General features: G+C 41.2%; 2 protein-coding genes across 2 annotated transcripts; one reads left to right on the top strand and one right to left on the bottom strand.

The window, feature by feature from the left end:
- Window positions 1–387: 387 nt before the first annotated feature.
- On the bottom strand, window positions 388–1,653 carry LOC108651286 (calaxin). Its single transcript, XM_018100867.3, has 4 exons — window positions 1,159–1,653; window positions 978–1,085; window positions 676–924; window positions 388–610 (listed from the first exon to the last, which is right to left on the bottom strand). The coding sequence occupies exons 1-3, from the start codon at window positions 1,516–1,518 to the stop codon at window positions 730–732; spliced, it is 663 nt and encodes a 220-aa protein (XP_017956356.1). The 5' UTR covers window positions 1,519–1,653; the 3' UTR covers window positions 388–610; window positions 676–729.
- Window positions 1,654–7,500: 5,847 nt separating this feature from the next.
- On the top strand, window positions 7,501–8,913 carry LOC115562997 (uncharacterized). Its single transcript, XM_030385287.1, has 2 exons — window positions 7,501–7,522; window positions 7,589–8,913. Exons 1-2 carry the CDS (start codon window positions 7,501–7,503, stop codon window positions 8,911–8,913), a joined length of 1,347 nt encoding a protein of 448 aa, XP_030241147.1.
- The last annotated feature ends 5,435 nt before the right edge of the window (window positions 8,914–14,348 follow it).

The raw sequence follows: 14,348 nt of genomic DNA, 5'->3' as shown, positions 1-14,348 counted from the left end.
AAATAAGCCCACAGACTCATTATGGTATTTAGCAAAAGAGTTGAACATGAGCGCGGCAACAAGGCTACACAAAAACAGCTGCACACACACACGCACACACACACACACGCACAGAAAGACAACCCAACAAGAACCGCACTCACAGAAACAAGGATGAAGACAACAGCGCGAAAGGCAATTTTAACTTTTGTGTATACCTCATGGAAAAGTACTTTACATTGTTGTTCTGCTTTGGATACTTTCTAGGAAGCTCATTTAAAACACTTGTGTCCTTTCTGCAGTAGATTACGAATAGATTGCGCATATGCTGCGTTGCGGTTCTCTCATTAGCGAATATAAAAAAAAACGACCCAAAACAGTTGAGAAATTACAATTTTTTTAAAGAGCTTTTTAAATATTCACTTTTTTTATTTCTTTGACATTCATTATTAATTTTTACAATCTATCAAATTTAAAATCGACAATCATCACACACCAGCTTAAGTTCTTCTTTTTATGTTTACCTAACATTCTCTATCCTAGTTAGGACAATTTTAGTCTCTGTTGATTCCCAAGAGTTACCCGATCCTTTGGAATCAACATTGGCTACATCTATGTGATAGCGTATATGCTGCAATGAGAATGATTGGAGAGTTTGATTAGGGGAGTATCTATGTAGAGCAGACTGAGACATACCAGATGCATGGAAGTACATTAAAATTTGAGAAATTAAGATAATAATTAAGATAATTAGTCTTCTTCAGGAAAGAGCGTGGACATGTTTGTGCAATATGCAATAACAGTCATGTCGGACAGGTCTGGAAAAATCTGTCCGAGAAACTCCAAGAGAACCGGCTGATTACTAACAATCTCATAATATTCCTCATATGAGATAATACCATCCTTGTCCATGTCAAACTTGTTGAATATATACTCGAGCATATCCTGTAAGACCTTATAGTATACTCAACTTGCCCAGAGGCTAGTTTTCTACGTACCGCCTGCAATTCCTTGACTTCATCGTCATCTTCGCCTACAAAGAAATTGTCGATTGCCATGCCGACAGTTTCACGATTCAGTACGCCAGACGTGGAGGTAGTATAGACCTGACTTATCAAATACACATTATAATCCAATATATATATAAGAAAGTTTACTGAACGACCAATAATATAGCACCTTGTATGCAAACTGAATGCGTTCATCCAAGTTCTTGCTTAGGAACACGGAAAATAACTTCATCCAGGCTTCTGGACTAATGTACGCTACATCGGATGTTATATTTAACAGAATGCGCTCTATGATCGTCATATCGTAGATGCGAAACAACACAAGAAATAAATTGTACATCTGCTTCTTTTTCATCTGCTTGGCGGTTGGCCCATTGACCTGCACGAACTTGTAGTAGATTATTAGGAGACATACTACTTCGGTGTTGGTAAACTCCGTTGATGCGGTAAACTGTTTGATCAAACTGCTGTAGACCGTCAGGAACTTGGTGTTGGCCATGTCATCCATGGTAGTATCGATGCGGTTCATCTTGGCGTGTTTTGTGTGGTTCTTGGCCTGCCCTTAACTATGTGTGTAATATCTGGTTTTTGGTGTATTGTGTGATTGGTCTGTATATGTGTAAGTCTGTACTATTACTATGTGAGTACCCAAAGCTAATTCATTATTATTATTAAACATAGGCCTACTTACAATACATAATTTTACATCTTTAAGCATATATTGTAAAGATGATGTACGACAGAAAGATGTTTTAATAATTTGATCATCGAAAAAAGAAAACATTCGGTTTCGGTTTGGGCTTTGCTCTTAATTCCCTATTTCCAATTCAATTTCAATATCAAAGCAGAACTACAAAACCAATTGACAAATCTCTGCGTATATGTAAAGTTCATGGATTTCATAAATAGTCTAAAGACCAAGGGTGATTCGTGTTATTAGAAATACACTTACTGTAGTGTATTTATCCTGCCTATAGTATATATACGATAAACTTTCTAATATATATTAATACTACATCATGATCATTATGTGTCAGCTCTTAATAACAATATTACTTACAAATCGTATTTCCTTTTATGACAGAATGAAAGACTTAACTTTTTAGACCTTTACCATGGGCAGTCGAAACGAATTAAAATATTCACTTGATGAAATGTGACTTAAAGCCAGATTTGATGTTTATCTTGAGGCCGTGAATTCGCAATTCTATAAATGATGTGAAGTAATCCACCTTCTGCTAGGGTTTTGTTGTCAGCTTACAAGTATTTTGCGGGGACGGCGTGGCAAGGGCGTGGCTGTTGTCCTAAAACAGAAAGGGAATGTAACGAGCGCAATTTAAAGGCAATAAAAACGAAGCAAAGACATAAAAAATACATCAGAGTGCTCACACTTCTATGTCTGTGTGTGTGTGTGTGTGCTGCCATTTTTGTTTTTGAAATAAATATTTCAATGGAAAAATGTTTAAAGCCGGGCGCATGAGAAATGCGAATATAATAATCCATGCCACGCATCAGCCACAAGGACGCGAAGTCTGCAAAGGACTTCAACTGGAAATCGGCGGAAATGGTCGTGCAGCCATTTTGTTTTTTTTCTCTCTTCTTTTTTTTGAGTAACAAATGTTGCCAGCCTTTTGGGGCCCGACTCTTGTAATTGTATGCCACACATGCTGTCATACATGCGGCTTTACAACGCCTGCTCCTACCTCTCTCCCACACTCCTTCTGTCCTGGGCTCCCCCTTAGCCCCCGTCTACGACACGGCAGCATAACAATAAAAAAAAAGATTCACGCGCCTTAATGTCGGCAAGTTGACAACACGGAGTGTTAGCGGATTTACAACACAACCGCAACACTCACACACATACACAATACATTACACAAGCAGGCACACTCGCACCCGCACACACACAGAGGTACAATGTGTATCTGTATATATATAAAGCCAAAGGATTTTTATTGTGCTTTGCAAAGAGTTTTGATTGATACATTCTGCATTTGGTACTCTTAAAGGGCTTACATCGCAGCTTCTTAAGCTTGACAAATTACTTAGATGTGTCGCTTTAAAACTTTAATAAGCTGCCATTTGATTTAGATATCCCCATAAATGAATTGACTCTGCATTGATTTTGCTGCCATGCGCTGTAACCTTTGGCCTTGCCACAAAAGCCGAGCAGCTCGGGTAATTATACTGTTAGTGGCCAGCATATTGCACTCAACCTAATTACTCAAGCTACTCATCATATATGTGCGTACATACATATATATATGCCAATTTATATGTCTGCATACATGTATAGCTTGTGGATTCATTCATTGCATAAATACGAATATATTAACAAAGCTGACGCCAGGCTTGCGGTAAAGTCGGTTAAGTAGCTCATTAACTTCATCAATTCATTCAATCATTTGATTCAAATGCAACCACTCAAAATGTGCAGTGAATATGCACGTCAAGGCTGTTGTGTACTTTAAGTATTGTTTAATAACGGATCGATGTTAAAGCTAGCTCAGTGCGAGAGCCTGGATCGAATGAACAAATACAAAGTGAATCAGGATTGGTTATTTGTCAATTATATTAACTATATCTGTATATACTTCTATATTTATCAATGCAGTGCCGACTATAAATACTTTACCGATTTCTGCTTACTTTATAATTGATCATCGTTTCAATAGCAGCTAAGGTCAACGCTCATTAAGCTGTGTGTTGCTTTAATCGAAGTGTGTAGATGAATAGATCCGAGTTCTTTGAACGATTGCTGCACTTAAATGTACAATGTTTAATTAATCCCCTTGAGTAGAACAGAAGCCCCTGCTTAGGAAGTGGCTCGGCAGCGACTATCAATGGCCAGTTGAGTTTGAAAAGCAAACAAGCAATTTGGCTCGAGATACAATGCAAACTGTGCGGAAAAGTCAAACTCAACTTTGGTGAACAGCAATTTTCGATTAAAATTCCAGTTGGCGATTCAATTAAACACTAATTAAACGACATTTTTCCACCGCTCGCAGCTGGCAGAGTTAACAGCCTTTTGATATGTCCCCTTTGCCAGTCGCAGAGCTCTGTTGCTAGGACGCAGCTCGCAGCTCGCAGTTCGCACTTCGCACTTCGCAAAGCAGAGCAGAGCAGAGCCCTCGTTGCCTATTGGACAGCTGAGCTGTCAGCTTGGCAAAGGACTCGGTGCTCTGAAAGGACTGCCAACAGGATAAGGCGAGTCGACAAATGTGAGGCCCCACTGATAGATGTGGGCGTGGGGGGCCGGCTGCAATGAATGTCATAATGGAAGCAAAGAGGAAAAAGAAGAACCAAAATCAAAGGCAAAGTTTTTGCTGCATTTGACTTGCCTTTGCAGCTCATGCCTTGATTTTATTTTTTTTTTCCACTGCGAATGGGTTAATTTCTAGCACCTGGTACGATTTTCCATTTACCTTATCATGCTCAAAGTAAATGGTATCTGAAGGGGCATCTGAAGCATTTCTCTTCAATGAGAATCTAAACAGGTGCCGTAGTTTGATATACAAATTGGAAATTCAGTACAGCGAAATACGGCAAATAGAGCGATTAGTTAGACTGATAGGATTTAAGATATATGTTCAAGCTAAGCTTGACATTTACTGAATGTATGCATATGAAAATTCGTTCTTTAATCTCTCTTCCTCTTCTTTCAAGAACGCTACGTCTCCTTTCACTAGTTATTGCTCAAACATTTCTCAAGCTGCCGTTGATTTAACTGAAACAGAAAGTATAAAGGCAATAAATATGTCAAGTAAACTAGTTTTATTCAACTTTATGCAGTTTTCCCATAGCTGCCAAATCAATTCGAATGGCTTCCGCTAAAGAGATCGGCACAATCCGCTGCAGTCTCTGCCAATCACCTGTTCGGCGCTCGAAGCATGTCAAAAGCATTGGCTAATTATAAATGTTTTATAAGTAATTTAGCCAAGCGCGCAATTTTATGCGCTCGCCACATTGAATGATGCCTGACGCTGGCAAGGAGACGGCACAATTTTCCGGTTGCTTGGCTGCATTAGGGCGCTGTCGCCGTGACAGCGTTGTCATGGCCAGCCGGCTACAAAATATCGAATGATGTGCTGTCGGTAAACTAGTTAATTGCATATCCCTCTAATTAGCAAAGTTTTTAGCGACGTCGTAAATAATTCAGAGCGGATGCTGCTGCGCTTGTGTCCAACGGCTGCTCCTGCTCCTGCTGCTCCTGCTGCTCCTGCTGCTGCTGCTGCAGTGGCTACAGCTCCGGTTTCCTTTGACTCTGACATCGGTTTGCATATCATTTATCGCTGTGCCAACAGTGGCTGCGATTGAAACTTATAATGTGGCGGTAGCAAATTATTTGTCGACCGCCTTCAAACTTTTAAGCTTGAGTGAAAAATTTGGGCCAATGCGTATGCAGCAAAAGTTGGTGCTGGCTAATGCCATAATCCGCTTTACGATTGAAAATTCATAGAATTAATTTTTATTGTAAAAAAAAAAGAGAAGCGAAAGTGGGGCACAAATAATAATGGCCCAAAAACGCAAACGCGAACGTGATCGAAGCTAAAATCGGTTGCGGCCAAGAGGCCCAGCCCCGATTCGAATCCCGGCTCAATTCGCATAAATTTCAACTAATTACAATTTCAGTGTCCGGTGCACACAATCAATGGAAAACCCATAACAATTACAAATACAAATAAAGGAGAGCTGAATCCAACCCAAAACAACAAAAATAAAAAAAAGAAGAAGAAGAGAACATCGAGGCACACAGATGACGGTTATGGCCAGTGCGCTTAATGGCTGGACGTGAGTGTAGGGCCAAGAGTGTGCTGGCCAGAACATGTTCTATATGGCCATTTTGTGGTCATGGCCGGGCCAATTGCCAGCACAACACAACGGCTATGCTATGGATGGGTCTGCATTGGTGCGTCTTTTGTATTTGTGTTTGTACTTTTGGCTTTGTGCGGTTAAGCCCGGTTGGACGGCGCGACCACAGTGAAAACTCATTAATTTATTCTTCTCGTTCGTTTGTTGAACTTAAAATAACAGCGTTAATCCGCTTAGCGCCGCCATTGACTAAAACAACAACAATAACAATGGAGCAGCCAGCAGCCAGCCCGCGCCGAAGCTGAGACCAAAGCAGGCTCTCCTGCTGCTGCGGTTAGTTGCCATGAGATTCGACTGAATCGTGAATGCCGACAATGACTATGACGAGGCGCTGCAAACGAAATGAATTAAGGCAACCGCAATGACATAGTTACAGTGGCACAAAACATCATCCACCAGACGCACACACACACACACACACACACACTTGCATATACTTACATTATGTACCATGGATACATAGATATCTGTTGGTTGGTTGAACGACTTGCACTTGGCCATAAAATCGCAGCACAAAAGGCAGAGTCTTGGCTAGAATAGAATTCGGGCCACATAAAGTGCAGACATACACATTGATACATACACACATGCATACATACATACGTACATATATACTTATCTGTGCAATGCCTTTTTGGATCATACCGCAAGTAAAAAGTTGAAAACTCAACTGGAACTTGTGGGTCAAGACTTGGCGCCCATAAAGTCAATTGCTGACCTTTACAACAAACTTGCACAGTCAGAGGGTCCTTTACGATTCTACAGAAATGTCTTTCATGTGTGGGGCCATAATTAGCTAACTAGCTGAGAGGCAGATACATATGTACATACATACAAGGGCAAAGTGCTTTTACTTAAATGAATATCGTTTAAATTGAAGCTATAGAGCTTGAATTTCATTTCTTATGCAATTTACCTCAATAATATGGGCAATTGAGCAACGGGCATAGACAGCGCTAGTAATTTCCCCAGTTAGTCACCTAACGGAGCATGAAAACAAAAGACATCTGTCAATATTTAATTCACACTTTCTACAATAAATATGCGCACAAGCTCAAGGCAAAACGAATATATTTGTATGAATGCACTCAACTGAATTTTATTGTTTTCAAATGAATAAAACATTAATTCTTTTGCTATGATATGCGTATGAATATTTCTGTATATTTAAAGAAGTAAAGAGCAATGAATTTCGTATAAAAACTAACATATGAACTCTAAGTCTAGAACAAACTGCTTTCCATAATGAAATTATCATTATCGGACACCTCTTTCTTGTAATTCACGCATTTGATAATATTAATTATACCTGTAATTATATACATATTTGAGTAAAAATCAATAAATTATAAATCATTCTTGATTACATTGCAATTGTCTTTTTATTTACTAACAAATTTGTGATATATGTATGAACATGCAAATGTAAGTACATACATACATGTAAGAAAACTATTTCAGAGCATTTAAAAATATTTGTCTGTAAACTCTGATACATACATATGTATGTATGTATGTATCTCTGTATATGCATACATTATTCAATAAGTTGCTTCGATAAACGATTTGAGCTTATCGCGTTTCGCCGGGCTTTTTGTTGCGCGAGTTGGCAGCGCTGCTTCAGTTGCCGCTATCAAAGATGAGTTTTTCGAAAAAGTCTAGTAAGTGCATTTTGATATAGAACTAAATGTAAATTCAATGATCATATCTCTCAATCGATGCAACAGAAAGGATCGCCAAGAAGAAAACCTCGAAAACTTCCGAAAAAGCTGCAGTCGCAGAGTTGACTGAGGAGGAGAAGCCGACACTCAGCCAGACTTTTGCCACGCTGCGCATCTGCCTGAGATATGGAGAGAGCACTGCGAGCATCTTCACTCGACTGTTCAAACTGCTGGAGAACACGAACCTGGTGCGCATCCTGAAAGTGCTGCCCGACGATGAGCTGGGACGTCTGCTGCCCATGCTGGCGGAGCGTTTGACCCGTCTGCGTGTGGAGATGTCCGAGATACCGGAGCTGTGCAGCATCAGCAATAAGATGGGCGTGAAGGAGCTGCGGCAAGTGCGCCACTGCGAAGTGGCACAGGACAAGACGAAGCTGAGTGGCAACAGCTCCAGCTGCAATTTGCAGCTCCTGGGCGAGCTGCTGCCCCTCCTGGAAGTGCTGAATGTGCATGCAGCAATTGTGGCGCCTTTTCCGGACAATTTCCGAAATCTGCAGTCGCTGATGCTGCGGCAGGGCATACACCAGCTGGTGCTGGACCAGATCTGTGCTCACTGTCCGCAGCTGCAGAAGCTGCTGCTGCGCAACGAGTCCTCCGAGTCACTGGACGCGAAGAACCTCTTGAAGTGCTTTCAGCTGAAGGAGCTGCAGATGCCGCTGATGCTGCGGTCGCCCCAGGCCGTCTGCTATTTGACACACCTGCAGCACCTGTCGCTGCAGCGTCTGCAGCTCTGGCCGGGCATGGACTGGCTGCCGAATATTAAGGAGATTCTCAGTGCCAAGCGCTGCCAGCTGCGCGTCCTAAGCTTCGATGGCAGCTGGCTGGTGACGCCGCTCGATCTGTCACTGCTGCAGCTGGGGTACTGCTGGGGCTTGCAGGAGCTGCTGCTGAGCAACTGCAAGCTGGCGGATCTGACGTCGCAGCCGGAGCTGCCTCTCAGCTGTCGCCGATTCGGGCTGCGCGGCTGCAAGCTCAACCGGCCGCTGCGCTACTTTAGGAACATTGCTCAGGTGCAGCTGCTGGAGCTCCATGACTGCCAGCTGGCCTCTGATGGACGTCCGTTTCTGCAGTACATGATCCTGCAGCGCCAGCGGCAGCCTGCCTTTGCGCCACTCCTGCTGCGCTTCAGCCAGTCCACGCCAATGCGTGCGGAGCTAGCCGGCTGGACGGCCAGATATCGGCAGGAAAAAAGTGCGTGGCTGAAGGTGATAGAGCTGGAGGAGGGCTTGCACACCTGGCAGCAGCCTATCGGCACGATTACCATGACATTTGGCAAGCCAATCGATCATATGCCGGAACTGGATCTGGGCGGCTCAGCCCGGAAAAGTTAACAAAGAGCACGCATAAGTGGAGAGTATAATTAAGAATAAAGTTTTTTTTTTTTTTTTGACGGATATCAGCAGAAGAGCGAAGTTTTTCCCATTACCAGCAAGGCTATTGGGAGATTTGTTATTCTAAATAAAGTCTTACCATACCAAAAGAAGAAATCGATAGACCTAAAGTACTTGAAGAGATGCGCCACTTTTCTAACACAATGCCATGCAAATCAGCTAAAGTTTTCCGTTCATATTAAATCTAAAAATAAATCGTTAAATGAAATTTGTGATGTAAGTTGCGAGGAATTCCATAATAGGCCCTTCCACAGTCCCGGCGAGCGTAGGGCTGTTTGTTGTTCAGTGGCCCACGCTGAGGCGTGAAACGGCACACCCTTTAGGGCAAATAAGACAATCGAAATTCGATAATATTGAACGAGAGGAGCGACAAACCTAACCAGGCCGCAGGCAGCGAAGGCAGCGCCGGATTGGGTCAACAAAGAAGTCACACAAAACCCGGACAAATCAACTCGGAGGGCTTTCAGCTTTTGAAATCCGATGACAGACTAGATGGGTAAATGGGGAAAAGCATACATATCTATGTATGTCTAAAGGAAAATTGCGCAAAAAAAAAGGGAAATAAAAAACAATGAAAATGCCCCGAATGCATGCTAAATAGAGGATTTAGGTAAATGGATTTCTAGGCATTTTCGCATTTGCTCCGGAAATTGAATATAAACTGTGTGTCAGTGTGTGTGTATGTGTGTGTGTCCCTTTTGTCTTCTGCGATGACTATGTGTGCGCTTTTATTGGTGCTTTATATGTGTATGTGCGTGAGTGCGTGTGTGTGTGTGTTTTGCCGACCAACGTTAATAGCCAAAAGTTTAGGCAAAGATTTCATTTTATTATGTGGAAATTTATTAAAGCCTTTGGGCCAGGACGAGGGATTTTAATCGCTTTGCGCCACTTATGCCCATTGCCTGTGCCGCTATTGCTGTGGGCTGAGTGTTTAGTGTTGTTTGCGGTGTTGCCAGTGCTGCCAGTGTTGCTATGCTGGCTGCCCTCAGTTCCCGGCGTCCTTAAGCCCTGGAAATGGAATAATTGGATATTCTTGTTACATATTTGTGCAACTGCTGCTATCGCTCGATTCTCGGAAGCTCTGCTAGCTCTGACAGCACCGGCTGCGGGTCCAGCTGCTGACGGTGACGTTGATGCTGCTACTGCTGCTGCTGTTGCTGCTGATGTTGCTGCTGATGTTGATGTTGATGTTGTTAGCTTTTCAAAATGCTTTAAGTACGTTTAATGGCTTGCTAAGCTGCCTTATGCAGCAGCTACAAAGAAGGCATTAAAGAGTCTACCACAACAAGGAGCTCGAGCAAACGCAAAGAAAAGCGAAATAAAAATATAAATAACGGAACGTAATTGCTGCGACTCTGCATTCAAAATGGGTCACGTTTCACTATGAATAAAATTAAATAATTGTCTTTTATTTTATAATAATTATATACATATATTTTCATTGGCATTTGTTTGACTCGGTTCAATTTATGTGAATTCATTGCAATACAATTCAATCTCTGTTAATTAACTAAATTTAAATTTTCTTTGACATATATTATTTAATTTTATTAAAAAATCATTTGTATACATTTATTTTGAGTTTCTTAAATTTTTTAATGAATTTCTTTATTATCATAATTTGAATTTTTTTTTCTAGGCAAATATTTTTACGCTTGTGGATAACTTTTATACCATAATTAGTCGATCAATTCCATTCGATTTAGAGAGATTAGGGTATCCATTGCAAGAGAAAATATTTTTAAGCTTCTGATTGTTTTGTTTGTGTATCCCTCTAACTGGGCAATGGCAATGCACTAAGCGTATTCTGATGAGAGGAAGGAAACGAGAGGCAGAGGGAGAAAAATAGAGCTAAAATTGACACAGTTGAGGACAACAAGCAACAAATTTGAGATATTTTTCTTTTGCTCACTTTCCTTGGCTTCCTTGTTTAGTTGTTTCAGCTTCCGTTTTTGCTGCTGGCACTTCTTAGTTCTCATTTCTCATTTCGCTTGCTCACAGTCTTTTCTCTTTTTGTTTAACATGCGCTTCTGCAGTTAACCCAACGTTGCTCTGTCCACTGCAGCACTGCGCCATGTCCCTGGGTCGGCGCCAACATTGTTGGGGACAGTAACCATTGGGAATTAGCGCGGTCTGTAATAAGGATCGTCATCGCCCCCATAATCATTGGCCAGTGTAAACCTGCACTTAGTGTGGTCATTTCGCTTGCAGTCGACCCCCAGCAGCAGCAGCAGCAGAGGAAGCGAGCCGCGAGAGACACGCCCTCTCATGTGCGGCATGTCCAGCAGTCGCCCGGGGACTGGGCGCGAACGGATGAGCTGCGAGGCGATGTACCACTGGCTGAAATACTCCTGGGCGCAAATGGTAGCGCGCTTTGTGCGGCTTCCGCCTCGTCAGCTAATACCCAAATGGATGTTTAGTGTAAGTCGCCGGCATTGTTGCTCCTCTGGGTGCGCCAGGGCGGCGCTTCGGTGTGGACATCGCCGCTGCTCGGCTGCTGTATTTTCATTTTCTCGCATCCTCTTTGCTTCAGCCGGCTTTTGCGGGCCCCGCCGAACGGGTCCGACAAAGCAATTACGTAGCCTGTTATTGTTGACGGAGTCCAAGTTGTTGCTCATTTCAGTTTCTGCTTAAAACTTAATGACACTTTTAGTTAATTATCGCGGTGGATTTGCAAAATTAAGCGATTTGGGTATAATTACCAGGGATTACTCTACTCAACCCAGCCAGCCCAGTTTCTTTTCTTTCTCTCTCTCCTTCTTTCTTTTTTTATTCATTTTTATGGGGGTTTTCTTCTTTGTCTCGCGCCGACCGCAGCAGTGATTGTCAGGTTGCGGTTAACAAATCAGTTTTTGGAATTAGTATACCAAGTGCTTAGGGCAAAGTAAGTGGAAAATTGATGTAATTTTAAATGTGTGCCAGTCCTTAAAAGAAACTTGACAATGACAGCTTTTGTTAGTCTTTTATTAGTTGCCCAAGTACAATTTCACTTATTAAAAAAAAAAAAAAATAAAAATAAATACAAATAAAGAAATAAAACAAAAAAATAAAATAAAAAATTAATAAAATAAATAAAAATAAAAAAAAATAAAAAATAAATAAATAAATTATTAAAACAAAAAAATAATTATATAAAATAATATAAAATAAAATAAAATAAAATAAAATAAATAAATAAAATATGTACCTAAGAGTTTTGTCTCAATCCACACTTCTTCTATTTGCTTCTAGTTATATCTTACAGAAACTGCATTTATTATCGGAATGCAGTATTCTAATTTTATGCTCTACGACTAGCTCAGCTCTTTTTGGAGTACAAACTAATTTTCTCGATAGTTGGGCAAACTTTTGATACAAACTTAAAAGTAGTTTTCCAAATTGGAAAATATTCACAGCAGCTGCAGGTGAGCTGGCAATTAGCCTTCAATTAATTTAGAATTTTAAGCAAGCTGCATGAAGTTGGCGTATGCGAGAATAAATTTGCGATAGTTTTAGTTATTTTTTTTTATTTTTATATTAATATTAATGCTCAGTTGTTGGTGCTCGGGTGCCTTTAATATGTTACCTCTAGCCAGACTCTGAGACTTACGTTTGCAAATAATTTGTGCGTTGAACTAAGCGAAAAACCGAAAGGCAACCACACAAAAAGTTTTTAGACAACAGTTTTCAAAGTTTTACAAGTGGCGCAGAAAAACACGGAATGCAAGCAGAGCCGAGTGTGGCTAGAGCAGAGGAGAGAGGTAGGGTGACTGTCGATGGAGCTGAGATGAGGCTGGCTGCAGAGGCGGAAGCTTGTATTTGCCCACTTATACAGCGAACGAGTTAAAATTTATTGGTATTTCGGCTAAAATCTCGCAAAGTATAAACCACTTAGGTGCAACGCCTAGGGGCAGTTAGCGTCAGGGGCGTGGCCATGGCAAACACTTTCGTATTTTGTCTTGGCTGCACTTTTCTCTATATGTACTTTTTGTATGCCCTCAATTGTTGTTGCTGCACTTTGCAGGCATAAATCAGCCATGAGCAGCAGCAAATGCCAAAACTAAACCTCTTCGTAGACACACACACACACACATACTTATACACACACACATTCCACATACACAGACTAACGTGTGTGCGCGTTTCGTTTTAAAATCAGCTAAAGGTAAAACCATAGCAACAACAACAAATGGCCATATTACTTGCAACAATTGCAAGTGCTGTGAACCCAGATATAGCCCTGCCCCCCTCTCTACCCTATATACACATACATATACATATATATATCCCCTAGGTACCCTCTGTTGCAGCTTGCTTGGCGCGCATAAAGTTTCATTCAGCAGCAAAGTTTGTTTATATTTTATTATATTTTTCCCACGGCTTTTAAACGTTTTCAGATCGTAAGAATCAGATTGTATCGCTTCAGAGATACCCTATAAAGCTTAAGCATATATATGAGATAAGAATCAACTATTATAAACAGTATAAGAATGATTTGATGGGAAAAAGCTTCGTAGTAAATAAATAAATGTATTGAAAATATACTTGATTAATGAACAAACTTTTTGAATAGTTCATTTGACATATTTATTCCATATTTATATGAATTTTATTTGTGTAGTTCATTTAATGCGGCCTCAAATCAAGCCCCACGTCAATTGGTAGGGTATAACCCTTATTCAACTTCATTGGCTGGAAAGCCCTTCACGTTCACAGTACGGCAAAAAAAGGAAAGGAGAGAAAAAAGATTTCATTTAATTTCCGTGGTCATCCACATGAAGTAGTCTGCCTCGCATTTCGACTGCACAAGAGGCGTAAAAAAAGAACGGATGCGAAAAAAAACGAAGTATCAAAAGGAAAATGGACTCTGCCCTGAAAGGGGGCACGTGGCAAGTGGCAGCCTATTAGCGAGTGGCTACAACTCGACCCTGAATTTGCATGCCCAGCAAAAAGATATTATTTGTTAAGTTGCTGTCAGTGCCTTAAAAGCCCTCTCGCAGAGCGAGCCACTTGGCAACTCTGAAGATCGCTGGGCTCTGCCTGGGGCAGTTGTTGGGGCATTAAACAAATATGTAAACCTGTGTGCTTTACACATCATTCACAGCTGGCAAGGAGAGGAGCAGTAACGAGTTATTCTCTAATAGCAGCGTCACACACTTCCTTCTGTGTAACCAAAGCTTTGGTGCCCTTATTAGGTTTTCTGGTCAGGCCTGGAGTTGCTATCTGAAATTAGCATTTTAATTAAATCAACTGCAAGCCTCAATGCCATTGGGCTCTGCAGCATCATGTTGCACGTTCTGCACGTGAACAGACCGGAAATTACATAGGTCCTCAAATTTTGTTTTTCTCTTTTATATTTTTTGATTTTGGCTTTTAGATTTTGCAGCTTAGTGTAC

This window comes from Drosophila navojoa, chromosome 2 (genome assembly GCF_054131105.1).
Source record: "Drosophila navojoa isolate 15081-1374.11 chromosome 2, UAZ_NAV_1.0, whole genome shotgun sequence".
Taxonomy (NCBI): domain Eukaryota; kingdom Metazoa; phylum Arthropoda; class Insecta; order Diptera; family Drosophilidae; genus Drosophila; species Drosophila navojoa.
Note: the sequence above shows the minus strand (reverse complement) of the source record. Positions and strands in the feature narration are given on the sequence as shown.

Bases quoted from the DNA above. Each gene is read 5' to 3' on its own strand.
- LOC108651286 (XM_018100867.3), bottom strand. From the start codon at position 1,518: ATGAACCGCATCGATACTACCATGGATGACATGGCCAACACCAAGTTC. The intron at 1,086-1,158 runs GTGCTATATTAT...TTGATAAGTCAG, and splicing joins GCATTCAGTTTGCATACAAG to GTCTATACTACCTCCACGTC. The intron at 925-977 runs GTACGTAGAAAA...AAGGTCTTACAG, and splicing joins AAGTCAAGGAATTGCAGGCG to GATATGCTCGAGTATATATT.
- LOC115562997 (XM_030385287.1), top strand. From the start codon at position 7,501: ATGAGTTTTTCGAAAAAGTCTA. The intron at 7,523-7,588 runs GTAAGTGCATTT...TCGATGCAACAG, and splicing joins GAGTTTTTCGAAAAAGTCTA to AAAGGATCGCCAAGAAGAAA.